Consider the following 14,062-nt stretch of genomic DNA (forward strand, 5'->3'; position numbering starts at 1 on the left):
CATCCTTGTCTTCATCCTCATCCTTGTCCTCACCCTTGTCCCCATCCTTTTCCTCATCCTCTGGTGTTGTGCGGCCAAACCACTTCTTGAAGATCCAGGGTTCTGCCTGTGGGGACAGAGGGGACCAGGAACTGTTGATGCAGCCCAGGTGACCGGGACCCCTCTCCACCCCTTCCCCCGGGGGACGAGATGCTCCCTGCCCCGGGAGGTGCCACCCTGACCCGTACCAGGTTGCTGTCAGCTTCGCTGTCATCGTAATCGTCACCGTCATCATCATCATCCTCCACCGCGCCGCTGTCCGGTGGCGGCGCAGGCTGGGCAGTCACCACCTCCGGGATCTCCTCCGCCTTGGGGCTCACGACCTCTGGGAGGGGAGAGGGACAGGCCACAGTCAGCTGAGGATGATGAGATGTTTGGGTGGGATGCCCCAGACAGGGGCTCCCAGGGCCTGAGACGTGGCCCTGTCTCAGGCTGGGTCCGGGGGAGCGGGGAGGGACCCACCGGGAACGGGAGCGGGCGGAGGCTCCTGCCGGCCGCGGGCGAGCCCCTCCTTGGAGCACGGCGCTGGAAGAGACCAGGGGACAGGAGCCAGGAGGTGGCAGCACGGTCTGGCCACCCCTTCCCGCCCCGTCCGGCTCCCACTCACCTTGGAGCACCTGGAAGGTGACGCTGAGCAAGGCGACGACGGAGGCCACCAGGATGCACTTGTTGAGGGTGAGCCCTTCCCAGAGCAGCGGCTCCTCCGCAGGGTCCAGGCTGGGCGGCTCCACCTTGCTCTGCACGGGAAGGCTCCTGGGGACTGGAGCCCCCACGGAAAAATGTTACTGGAGGGAACTGGGGAGGGGCAAAGGGCTCTGAGCTGGAGGGTGGGAAGAGCTCTTAACATCCTCCTGCACAGCCCACTCAGGGACAGGGACAGGGACAGGGACAGGGACAGGGACAGGGACAGGGACAGGGACAGGGACAGGAGCTGCTCCTGCCACGTGTTTGCACTGCAGGAGTGGGGACAGGAGTGTCCCGCGGGCTGGCACCCAGGGGTTTGGGCCATGGTGCCATTGGAGTATCCTGGGGATCCAGCTGGGAAAAGCTCTGCCCGCGCTCCTCCTCCAGCAGCAAATCTGGGCAGGGTGGAGAGAAGGAGGAGGAGGAGGAGGAAGTGGGGAATCTGGCAGGAGGCTGAGGAGCACCATCTCCTTCCCCGTGTCACTGATGTCCCCGGGGACTGCGGAGAGCACAGCTCCTCCTGTCACTGCTCCATGGCCAGGCAGTGACCCAGGCTGGCCGGGGACACGGGACTGTGCCTCTGTGATCCCCTGGGGCCAGGGTGGCCGTTCTGGGGCAGGGAAGGGCTTTCCCACACACCCACCTGGCGGCCCTGCAGCGCTGCCCTTGGCTCCCACCTTCTCCACCCGCTTCTTCTCCGCCGCTCTCCTGTCCCCGCCGGGCGGGGCTGGCTCTGGCATGTCCGGCTCCTGTCTCTGCCTCGGGCTGGCCCGGGTCCTGCTCGGAGACACCGCGCCAGGGACTCTCCTCCTCTATTCCCTGCTGGGAGGGCACAGGGCTGGCCGGGGGACAGGGACACGCTGCTCTGGGGTCCCCGGGGCTGAGCCGGTGCTGCCCCAGCGAGAGGCACCGACCCGGCTCCTGCAGCACCTGGGCCGTGCGTTCACCTCAACAGCCTTAAACAGGGGTGTATTTTACGTTATTTAAGCTGGATTTAACCACGAGTTGCCCCCGGCACACACGGGTGGGCTGGAGACCCCCAGGCTGTGCTTGGGATCCCCCCGGAGCCCCCTCGGGGCTGGGCTGGGGCTGCAGCATCCACTGAGGGCCGGGTCCGTGTGTCCGGGCTCGGGGCTCAGCCGGGTTTGGTGTTGGTCAGAGGCACCAGGGAGAGCTGCCCACCGGCACGGATCAGTGACAGTGACAGCGACAGCTGGGGGACCTTGGGCTGCCCCGGGATGGACGTGCTGCAGCACTGCCGGCCGGAATGTCACTGCGAGACAGCCCCAGCTCAGCCCCCTGAGCCTGACCCTGACCAGGGATCCATCCCTGGCACACCCTGCCCTGACCAGGGATCCATCCCTGGCACCCCCTGCCCTGGCACAAGGATCCATCCCTGGCACCCCCTGCCCTGGCACAGGGATCCATCCCTGGCACACCCTGTCCTATCCTGGCACAGGGATCCATCCCTGGTACCCCCTGCCCTGGCACAGGGATCCATCCCTGGCACCCCCTGCCCTGGCACAGGGATCCATCCCTGGCACCCCCTGACCCTGACCAGGGATCCATCCCTGGCACCCCCTGCCCTGGCACAGGGATCCATCCCTGGCACCCCCTGCCCTGGCACAGGGATGCTCCCCAGCAGCCCCACCCTGACCCTGGCCACTCACATGTGTTCCAGTGCTCTTCCCGTGGCTGTCTCTGCTCACTGGAGCGTTGGCATCTGTTGAAGACAAGCACAGCACAGCTCCTTAGGTGACAAATTTGGGGGGTGGGGACCCCCTGGTGACACCCCCAGCCTGCAGAGAGGGGACACCTGGCTGTGATTGCATCTTTGGTGTTGCCAAGGAAGGACAGAGGTGTCCCAAGTCAGGTAAAAAGCCCCCCTGGCACTGAGGGGGTGCAAAGGCAGCTCTGGGCAGCTCTGGGGCTCTGAGCCCCAAAATGTCACCAACCTGCACATCCCAGGGGAGTGGCAGTCAAAGGGACAGTGACCTCCCTGCCAAGGCACACAGGGGGACCAACAGCCCAGTCTGGGCTCAGACACCACAAAAACACAAAGCTGGACACTGGAAGGCCAGAGCTGGACAGCAGGGGAAGTCTCAGTCCATGGAGCAACCAGACCTCAAAAAGGAACTCAAGGGCTCAGGGAGGCCTCTCAGGGCTTTTCCCAGCTGGGGAGTGGGAGAGCAAACTGAGAGTCCCCAGGGCTCTGACATGAGGAAGGGCTGGGGAGGGGGATTGGGCTCCTCGGGGTCCTGGGGCTTTCTCTGCCCTGGGAGAGCTGCAGGGTTGGGAAGGCACCACAAGGTCCCAGCACCACCGGCCTGAGCCCTCTTGTCATCTCCAAGTCCAGTGCCTCAGATTTTCCTCCCCAGAAGAAAAATTTTTGCCCCCTTTGAGCTGGATTTAGTTTATTTCCCCCCTGTGGAACATTGAGAAAAGATCCCAGTTCCCAGGATGAAACCTACGACTCAATCTTGGAAGCAGAACAGATAAATAAGAAGAAACCTTTTGGTCATAATCTGAAAGGTTTGCTTTCAAGAGGAAATAAAATGAGTCTGTGGTTTGTTTAAGTGATGTAAACTGGTCCTTTCTCTGCTGGGAAGGGTTGGAGCTGTCCCAGGACTCTCCTGGTGGCTGGGGAGGTTTCCAGACTCAGGGAAAGCACAAAGCTGGAGAACTTCTCAAAGTGTTTTCTCCTCACATGCTTGCTGTGTTTTTAAGCTTCTCAATCATTCACCCTGGTTTTGGGCACAGACAAGCACCAGGAAGGTAAAGGAGGGCCTGAGCCTCTGCTCCTCTTCTCCCTGGCCAGAATCCACATTCCCATAGAGCTGGTGTCATACAGGTGTCCCTCAATGCCCGAGGTCACCCTCTGAAGTGACACCACCACAAAGAACCATCTCTGCCAGCCTGAGCTGTGTCCTGCAGAGTCTCACACACCTCACCGGTGGCCACGGCTCATGGTGAGGACAAGGAACCTCTTCTGTCCTTCCTTGCCCACCTCTGAGCTCTCCCTGCCCACCTGGACAGCCCTTTGGTGGCCTCAGGGCATCCCAAATCTTTCTCCAATGCCACACACAGACTGTGTGACCTCGAGGGACCCTCACTGAACTGAGAGGGATCACACACTGTGCCCACAGCACACCCCTGCTGGGCTCCCCAGGCCCCAGCTGAGCCCAGTGCCCTGTCACAGAGTTCCAGGCTCTTTCCACATCTCCACACCTCACCCTGATGGAGGAGCCTAAACAGCCTCCAGACCTGGTGGCAGGCAGGTGTCCTTCCCTGCCCCAAAGACATTAACTGGGTCCCAGAGCTGAGCAGATCTACGTCCAGGTCTGTCCCCCCTGGGCAGGAGATGGGACTCTGTGCCCTGGCAGGAGGTGGATGCACTCCAGGGCTCTCCAGCCCGCACAGGATCCTTGTCCCTACCTGGGATGGGCCGTGTCACCTGCAGGAGCACAGGGTGTCCAGGCAGGGCAGGGGTGGCCACCAGTGCCAGGGACACTTTGCCCATGGCAGGGCCGGTCACCCGCAGCCCCCAAGTCCAGCTGCAGCCTTGGCTCGCACCGGCCCTGCCCAGGAGCGCTCCCATCCATCCCTCCTGCCCATGCCGCTCCCCGGGACTCACTCCCCGCACGCCAGATCCGCCCGTAAAGGCTCAAAATCGCAGGCACTTAACAAATAATCAGCTCCGCTCTGCTGCCACTGGGACTCCTCCTGCACGGGCTCCGAGGTCGCCTTCACCGCTGACTCACATCAAAGAAACTTCCAAAAATAGTCCCCTCGCCTGCCCGCTCTCCCTGCCACCCTCGCCCGGGGATGAGCCCCGTGGCTCCCGGTCCCCCGCGGCCGGAGGGAGCCGGGCTGTGGCCAGGGGCTGCCCAGGGGCTGCCCCACATCAGGGCTCAAAAGCCACAGAAATCCGTACCTGGGGTCGGCCGCCGCCTCCTCCTCGGCTGCAGCCCCCGGGCGGCCCCGGCTGTCCCGGGTAAAGAACAGCAACAGCTGCCGGAGGGAGCCGGAGCAAAATAGCGCCCAATCACCGGGGCCCGAGCGCCACAAAAGGCAGCTCAGCCCCGGCCCCGAGCGTAGGGACTGCCCCGGGCACGGAGTGAGGCTCTCAGGGGCACCTGCAAGGGGGTTTGTCCCTCTGTGACACTCCTGGAGAGCACGGGGAGGGAACAAGGCCACCAGCCCCGGGTATCTGAGCCTGCTGTGGGAGAGATGGATGGACGGATAGATGGATGGATGGATGGATGGATGGATGGATGGATGGATGATGGATGGATGGATGATGGATGGATGGATGGATGGATGATGGATGGATGATGGATGGATGGATGGATGATGGATGGATGGATGGATGGATGGATGATGGATGGATGGATGGATGCATGGATGGATGGATGGATGGATGGATGGATGGATGGATGATGGATGGATGATGGATGGATGGATGGATGATGGATGGATGGATGGATGGATGGATGGATGGATGGATGGATGATGGATGGATGATGGATGGATGGATGATGGATGGATGATGGATGGATGATGGATGGATGGATGGATGATGGATGATGGATGGATGGATGATGGATGGATGGATGATGGATGGATGGATGGATGGATGGATGGATGGATGATGGATGGATGATGGATGGATGATGGGTGGATGGATGGATGGATGGATGATGGATGGATGATGAATGGATGGATGATGGATGGATGGATGGATGGATGATGGATGGATGATGGATGGATGGATGGATGGATGGATGGATGGATGGATGATGGATGGATGATGGATGGATGGATGGATGATGGATGGATGGATGGATGGATGGATGGATGATGGATGGATGGATGGACGGATGGATGATGGATGGATGGAGGTGCTGGGGGTGCAGGGATGGAGAAGAAACCTGCCAGGCACAGATAAGGAGAGAGGACAAGACATCCCCCTGGGGGCAGCAGTGCTCAGACAACCCCAGTGAAAATCCCATTTTGCAGTGTTTGGTCCACTACCTTCCCACCCCTCTGATGTCCCCGTTCCTGTCCCCAGGAGCCCTGTCACAGCCACTGGCACCTCCTGGGCAGGTGAGAGAGGGGATGTCCCATGCCACCCACTCCCAGGATACAGGGAGGAGATGAAGAATCCCATCAAAGGATCAATAAAAGACCCTCGGGTTCTGGCCCTGCCTGTGGGGTTATCCCGAGCCCCCAGCTCAGCACGGGCAGGAACAGCCTCAGGCAGAAGCTCTGTGCCAGGGATGTGGTGCAGCAGTGACTGGGACCAGTCTGGCACATCCCACTTTGAAGACATTGCTCTTGTAGTGAGGTTTCAGGCTCTAAAGCCTCCAAATCCCTGAAATTGTAACATTTCACACCTGCAGTATTGACATTTCTCTTCAGCAAGATCTAAGGGAGGAATAAACCAGGCACTGCCTTTCCCAGGACACCCGGTGAGGCTGGATCCAGGCCCTGCTTTAGGAGCTCTGAGCACACGAGCTCAGGAGCAGCCTCTGCTCTCCAGGGCAGGGATTTGCCCTCTCTGGCAGGGGCAGGACTGAGCACAGTGAGGGATGAACAATGTGCTGTGGGAGCTGGAGGGATGGAGCGGGGATGGGGTGCACACAGCCCCCACGTGGGCCAGAGCGGTGAGCAGACTCTCAGGAGAGTTTTCCTGGTTGTATCCCCACTCCAGCAGGGTCAGGGCAGTTCACTGGCGCGGCATTTGCTTTATAGGGAGATGATGAAAGAAGAAAATCATAAACAGGCCAAATAAAATTTCTTTTCCTCCCAGTTAATCACGTTTCCCACGCTGGCCCAGGTTTGTTCCTTGCTCCTGCCTCCCTGGGTGAGCTGGTCCTTCCAGGAAAGATGCCAGGGGCTGAACAGGCACCGTCTGCACTCGCAGAGCTCCGGCAAAACACCCTCCCACTTCATCCTTACATGGAACCACAGGAGAGAGAGCTCTCCTCACCCTTCCCAGGACCTTTCAACACCCCGTTCCCGCAGCAGGGAGGGACCGGCAGCGTTTTTGCCTCCACACGTTCAGCTCTGAGCAGGTCCCGTGGAGCTGCAAAGCCTCCACCGCCGTCACACAATTTATCCCGGGCAGATGGAGGAAAGAGATTCCCAGAGGCAAATTCTTTCCTAATCTCTTGAACCCCCCCCAAATCCCGGCTTCTTCCTTGCCCTGAGCCTGATAAAAGTGTCTCTGGGAAGGGGTGAGCTCAGGGACAGGGAAATCTGATCCGGCTGGGAGAGCAGGAGGAGAGAGCCAGGTGGGAGAGCAGGGGAGGGCAGTGGAGCAGCGTCCAGGCCAAATAGTGCCTTTGGATTCGGCTGGATGACACAGCCCCTCTTCCCTGGCTTCCCGGGCTGTCCACCAGCCTCTGTCCTCACCAATTGTGGTCCGGGCTGTGCTGCAGCATCCCCTCACTGCCATGGCAACGCTCACTTATCCTCCCACCAGGACATCATCTCCCTTCTCCCCGTTTTTAATAACTCGCAGTTAAAAGGCAATCAGAAAGGCATAAAATTAGTCACTGGGTATTTTTGGCACAGGCTGGTTCTGGGGATGAATATTCCTTCCCTCTGCACAATTCCCTCTCTCCCTAGAGCTCCCAGCCCCTGCCTGACTCTGTCTCCTCCTGCCACAGGTATGAGGGGTGGCAGATGCTCGAGCTGGCAGCTCAGGTGGCTTTGCCACTGCTCACCAGGCTGGCTGCAAGTTTTCCCCTTGGATTTCATCCCTGGCTCCATCAGAACCTGCCTGACCATGTTCCCAAGGCTTGGGACTCCAAAACACTTCCCAGCCTTTGGAGCCTTTACCCTCCAACCTGGGCAGGGTTGGGCTCTTGGCCTGATTTTAGAGATGGGAATTTGGATGTTGTCTGCCAAGCCAAGTGCCCTGGGCACAGCACAGCTCTGCAGGCAATGCCCAGCTCCAGCTGTGCCACCCCCATGCTGGCACTGTCCCTTGGGGTCCACTGGTCTGAGGCTGCACAGGGCACCAAAGACCTGCTGGAGATGCACGTGGAGCTCACCCAGGTGCTGCTTGGGCTTGTTGGAGGAGCTTGGAGTCTCCCAGCCCTCCACACTTCCCTCAGATGTGGTTGGGGATGTGTTCAGAGCGGGGCTGGTGGAAGAGAAGATCACAGAAACACCAAAATTCTCAGGGAAATGGGGTGAAAGAGCACCTTGCATCCCTGCACAAGCCAAACCCCAAAATCACAGATGTCCCCATGGCAACCTGGCCACGGCCCAGTGCTGACAGCAATATTCCACTGACCCAAAACTCCTCTTTCAGCTGGATCCATCAGCTCTTCCCAGCCTGGGGGGGGTGTGCAATGGCTGTGCTGACGCACAGCTGCTGCCTCCTTCCCCTGAGGAACCAAACATCCACCAGGAGATGATTCCTGCAGGAACCACAGAGCTTTCCGAGCACTGGGGTTATTGAGGAGCATTTGGGAGGTTTCAGGAAGGGAAGGGATGTCTCCTTTCTGCCAGCTGTGCTGCTTCTGTCAGATCCCATCTGTCAGCATGGAGATTTCAGACCTGCTGAGTGGAGCGATCTCCTTGCGGAGGTGTGGATAATGGAAGGCCTGGAGCGGTTTGGATGTTGGATGTTCCTGTGGCTCCACATCCCCAGGTGTTGCAGCAGAGCTGGGGGGAGCCAGCAGGAGATGGAGCATCCTCTGCATGAGCTGATTCCCACAGCTGATACTGGATGGGCTCCACATGCTCAGGAGGGCTGGCTGCAGATCATGGGGCTGCAGAGCTTCTGATGCCAGTTCTGATCAAGAACTCAAACCTGGCCCTTCCTCGTAGCTTCAGGGATTTGGTTAAGCTGGAAAACACAGCCAAGGGGATCTTCTGTCTCCTGTCCTGGGTTTGAGATGGTGTGGAACTGGTGAGGGAACATGGCAGCTCTCTGGGCTGGTACCACCTTGGTTTATTGAACCACAGCTCGGAGCATCCATGGGACAAGAGGAAATGGCCTCAAACTGCTCCAGCGGAGGTTCAGGTTGGACATCAGGAGGAATTTCCTCATGGAAAGGGTGGTCAGGAGTTGGAAGGGGCTGCCCAAGCTGGAGGTGGCACTCAGTGCTCTGGGCTGGTGACAAGGTGGGGATCAGGCACAGGTTGGACTCAATGGTCTCAGAGGTCTTTTCCAGCCTAAATGAGTCTGGGATTCTGGGATCTTGGAGGATCTTCCTCCTCTTACCCTTTCAGCCTGGAGGGAATGCAAACCAGAAAAATGATGGCTCTTTGTTTAAAGGGAAGGGGCCCAGGGACGGAGGACACCCCACCAAAGGGTTTTGGGAGCAGATGCGGCAGCTTAACACATTCCTCCAGCTGAGCATGGAAAAGGGGATCACATCCCTTAGAAAAACTCTCCCATGTCCCTTCTGGCTTCCCAGCCCTGAGTTGGATCCATCCATCCATCCATCCATCCATCCATCCATCCATCCATCCATCCATCCATCATCCATCATCCATCCATCATCCATCCATCCATCCATCCATCATCCATCCATCCATCCATCCATCCATCATCCATCCATCATCCATCCATCCATCATCCATCCATCCATCCATCCATCCATCCATCCATCCATCATCCATCCATCATCCATCCATCATCCATCCATCATCCATCCATCATCCATCCATCCATCCATCCATCCATCCATCCATCCATCCATCCATCATCCATCCATCCATCCATCATCCATCCATCATCCATCCATCCATCCATCCATCCCCATCCTTGGTGAGGTGGTGCTGGACACACACCAACCCCTGACCCCAGGTGTCCTGGTCACCTTTGGGGTCAGGGCTATCTCCAAACACTCCCAGTGATGGAGGAATCCTGCAGGGGACAGGATTTGGGAGTGCTGAGCAGGATAAGGACAGACAAGGTCCTGCTCCCTGGTCCTGGTCCCTGTGGGTCACTGTGCTCCAGTTACAGACCTCAGTCCCAGGACTGGCTGGAGCTCAGGCCACCCAGCATGGTGACAAGATCAGGCTGGCAGGGACACAAAACACACATGGAACACCTTTGTCACCAGTCAGGAGCTGTGGATGTGCTGTTGGATGAAATGAGCTTGGCAGGGCTCATTTCAGAGAGGAAATCAGAGAGGGATCAGAGAGGGATCAGAGAGGGACATCCTGCTGTGACATCTGTGTCTGAGCCTGAGCATCAGGGATGGCCCAGGATCTCCTGCAATTTGTGGGTGTCACTGGGACCACACAGGGGTGAGGAAGACCCACAGTGACAGTGGAGAGCCTTCCATGGCTCATCCCATCACCCCCAGGAATGAGCCACAGCTATCTGGAGCAGCTCCACATTAAAGCCACTCTGCCCAACCTCGAATCCACGTGTGCCCTAAAAACTCCAGTTCACAAATCTCAGAGGTTTTGCTCCTTTTCCCTGGCAGAAGGAGCTCATTCAGGTCAGCGGGGACAGAAGATCCAGATCCTGTTAAATCCTACTTTTAGTCTCGGCTCCTTTCCGTAATTGTTCCATGATCCCTTTTCTCACAGCTCAGCACCACTCAAGGCTGATCACTGTTCTCTTTAAAGATTTAAAGCTGTTTGTCACTCCCAGGAGAACAGGAGGACGTGACTTCACTTGAACTTGGCATTTCAAAGGAATTATCGTTGGAAGTGCCATTTGGGATCGGGAAAGTGGCCACGATATTTGTCCCATCAAGGGCTGGGGGCTGTGGCCATGCCACGGGAAACTGAGGCAAAGGGAGACTTAGGGGAAGTGAAGCTTTGGGTGGAACAGCCTGGGAATATTTAACATCCCAATGATCACAAATCCTCTCCTTTTTTGGCTTTCCTGATGGATGGAGCATTGGTGCATTTACCCCGAGAGGTTCTGGCACTGAGGGCTGCAGATCCCAAGCTGTTCCTCCCTTCCCAAATCATTCCCAGCAAAGGAGCCACTTCCCTCTGCTCCAAACAGGCACCTGCAAACAACTCAGGACACTGGGAATGAGAGGGCTCTGCCTCCTGTGGGAATAAGGATCTGTTCCTCAGCTCCTCCCACTGAGCCACCAGCCTCTTTGGGATGATGGCACCCACTGGAGAGCAGGTCCTGGTGGATTTAACACCTTTCCCAGGGCTCCAGGTTGGCCCCACAGGACTGAGCAGCCAGTTCTGAAGCAATCCATGTCCAGAGAAACATCCCTGTGCCATGGGAATGCTCCCAGACTTGGCAGCTGTGCTGGGAGCTGCTGGGCTGTGGGACATGGGGAGGGAGGAGATGTTCCAGACAGGCTTCAGGTCTTAAAAGGGTCATAAAAGTACAAAATCCACCACAAATTACAGCAGAAAGTGCTGCAGGGACAGCAGAAATAGCAGGAACTTCCTACCCACCCCCAGACCTCGGCTGGGCTTTCCCAGTTTCTCCTTGCCTCCCACCCTGTTCCCCTTTTCTCTCTCTGTTATCAGAAACAGAAACTCCCAAATTAAAATTTAGCAGACTCCAGAAACCAAGGGCAGAGGTTTCACCCTGCCAGGTCCATCTGCTCTCCCCTCCCTGCCTCACACCATGGGTTTCTCAGTTCCTTTGGGACAGTCTAGGAAGGCTGGAGACATTTGGGTTCCTTCCTTATCCCCTTGCCAAGACCAGGAATGTGCCCTGGTGCTCTTTGTCCCTCCAAGGCACTTGCTGGGGTCCTCATGGAGGGATTTTGTCATCTCTCTGAGATCTGGAAACTTTGATGATGACTTCACTTCTCCAAAATTGTAGTTGGTATCCAAATTTCTCTGAGTTATAGTGGGAGAGAAAGGGCTGGGACCTGGCAAGGAGGTTTTTGAGTGAAGCCCCTTCTGCTCCAGCTTTCCCTCTTCCTACTTTCACACAGCAATGCCAAATGCAATGTATTATGTAATAGGAACAAGCAAGAACCAAACCAGCAAGGACTTTAAACAGCAGAAAACTCCCTTTCCAAAGCCACATTCTTAATGAATTAATTTTCTCTCATTTTCTCTCACCACCCTTGACCCACACTGCAGACCAGGCTTTGTCCAGTGCTGGCAATTCCAGTGTAACAAGGAGATGTCAAAGCTCAGGATTTTTAATGTTTTCCAGTCCCTCCCAACATGTTCTTGCTGGACATCTGTTCCTAAGACATGTCCTGCTCAAACAACAAGGTTTGTGTTCAGAATAAAGCTTGAGCCTCCCCAGGGCATCCCCAACCAGCAGGAAAGCCAGGGTGTGACTGGAAGGGAAGAGATGAAGAGAGGTTCAGCCCTCCTTGCTATAACCCTGGATCCTGGATCCATCAGCCTGGTCCTGGAAGCCAAGACCCAGCTCCACCACACCAGAGCCAGTGTGGTTTGGGCTGGAACAGCAGCCAAGCAATGAAATGTCTCCTCTGGCTTGGAGCACAAACACAAAGCCCTTGGGACAGCTCAGCAGGGCCCATCTGTGTGGCACTGAGGGCAGGGATGTGGCTGTGGCTGATGTCAGGGGTCACCCTTAGCACCCACAGCTGCCAGGGCTGTGCTCAATCCCAAACGCCGCGCTCCGGATGCTGGATTGGTGCTGGATACCCCCAGGGCAGCTCCACGGAGTCAGGGAATCAGAGTTTGGGTTGGAAAGTACCTTAAAGCTCATCCCATTTCACCCCTGCCACACTCAGGGACACCTTCCACCATCCCAGGCTGCTCCAAGTCCCGTCCAGCCTGGCCTTGGGCACTGCCAGGGATCCAGGGGCAGCCCCAGCTGCTCTGGGCACCCTGTACCAGGGCCTGCCCACCCTCCCAGCCAACAATTCCTTCCCAATATCCCATCCAGCCCTGCCCTCTGGCACTGGAAGCCATTCCCTGTGTCCTGTCCCTGCAGGCCTTGTCCCCAGTCCCTCTCCAGCTCTCCTGGAGCCCCTTTAGGCCCTGCAAGGGGCTCTGAGCTCTCCCTGGAGCCTTCTCTTCTCCAGGCTGAACAGCCCCCACTGTCCATGGGGTTACAGGAGATTTAGAAGGAAATCACAGAGCTCACAAAAAGGCCCAGCTTTATGACTGTTCCTCCTCCTCAGCCCCCTGCCAGCACCAGGAGAAAGCAAATGTCCTACAAAAGCCAGGCAGCATCCACCAACTTGTTGTGATTAATACGAAATCGTGTGGAATCTTTCACTGACTGGCAGAGAAGAGGATTCAGGAATGAACCTCGAGTGGCTCTGCCCACCTGGCTGGGGAAAGGTGATATTGGACAAGCACCTCCACCCAGGTGGCTCCAGAGCTCAGGAATCATCCAGCCTGGAGCAGTGCCCTGGTTTTTAGGCTGTGTTCTCACCAACAGCACATGGTGATGTGAGGACCTACCCTTCTCTTCTCCCTCCTGCCCAAACACCCTCATTCCCACTCCGCTTTCAGCTGCCTGTGCTGTACTTTGGGCAGGGCTGTGATCACACCTTGGATCACAGAGTTCAACACAGACTGAAGTGGTTCCCATGATCAGATACGACACCAGTCTGGTATTTGTTGGCAAAAAGGCACAAAGGAATGAAATGTGCCCTGGGATGGGGCAGGAAGGTGCAGAGACATGCAGGGGAAGGGCACCGTGCCCAGGAGCTGAGGCAGGAGCCTGCAGGCTCTGCTGGTAACAATCCTGAAAGTGATGATGGAATTATTAAAATGTGGCAACACGGGTGTAGGAGTGAGCAGAGGAGCAGGAGAGGAGCTGCTGCCCAGGCTTCTCCCAGCAGGAAGGTGCCCAGTGTCCCTGCCAGCCAGGATCTGTCCCTGAGAGTATCCTCACATCCCTGGGAGACTGGGGTGGGAGAGCTGGGGGTGCTCACAGGCCTAAAGGGGCTCCAGGAGAGCTGGAGAGGGACTGGGGACAAGGCCTGGAGGGACAGGACACAGGGAATGGCTTCCAGTGCCAGAGGGCAGGGCTGGATGGGATATTGGGAAGGAATTGTTGGCTGGGAGGGTGGGCAGGCCCTGGCACAGGGTGCCCAGAGCAGCTGGGGCTGCCCCTGGATCCCTGGCAGTGTCCAAGGCCAGGCTGGACGGGGCTTGGAGCAGCCTGGGATGGTGGGAGGTGTCCCTGCCATGGCAGGGGTGGAATGAGGTGGGATTTAAGGTTTAAGGATTAAGGATTTAATTCCCTTTCCACCCAAACCATTTTGGTTTCAGTGATCTCTTGTCTTGGGACTCCTCAAGTGACCAGTGAAGATTCCATGACTCTGTAGATCCCAACGAGAGGAGGAAGGACCTGGATCCAGCTGTGGGCTCCATCCTGAGAAGGAAATGGAGGCAGAGCAGTTGGAAGGGGCTTGGCAGGATCTCTGTGTCCTGTCCCAGC

The 14,062-nt window shown here is 57.4% G+C and overlaps 1 protein-coding gene across 1 annotated transcript; it reads right to left on the reverse strand.

The window, feature by feature from the left end:
• Position 1: 1 nt before the first annotated feature.
• JSRP1 (junctional sarcoplasmic reticulum protein 1) lies at positions 2-4,534 on the reverse strand (the record flags this gene model as incomplete). Its single annotated transcript, XM_086862325.1, has 7 exons — positions 4,358-4,534; positions 2,394-2,446; positions 1,367-1,542; positions 647-799; positions 502-564; positions 228-364; positions 2-106 (listed from the first exon to the last, which is right to left on the reverse strand). Coding segments are annotated over exons 3-7 (555 nt in total), but the record flags the coding sequence as incomplete, so codon positions are not given.
• Between the last annotated feature and the right edge of the window lie 9,528 nt (positions 4,535-14,062).

Source organism: Cyanistes caeruleus, chromosome 25, assembly GCF_971803275.1.
Source record: "Cyanistes caeruleus chromosome 25, bCyaCae1.hap1.1, whole genome shotgun sequence".
NCBI classification, from domain to species: Eukaryota; Metazoa; Chordata; class Aves; order Passeriformes; family Paridae; genus Cyanistes; species Cyanistes caeruleus.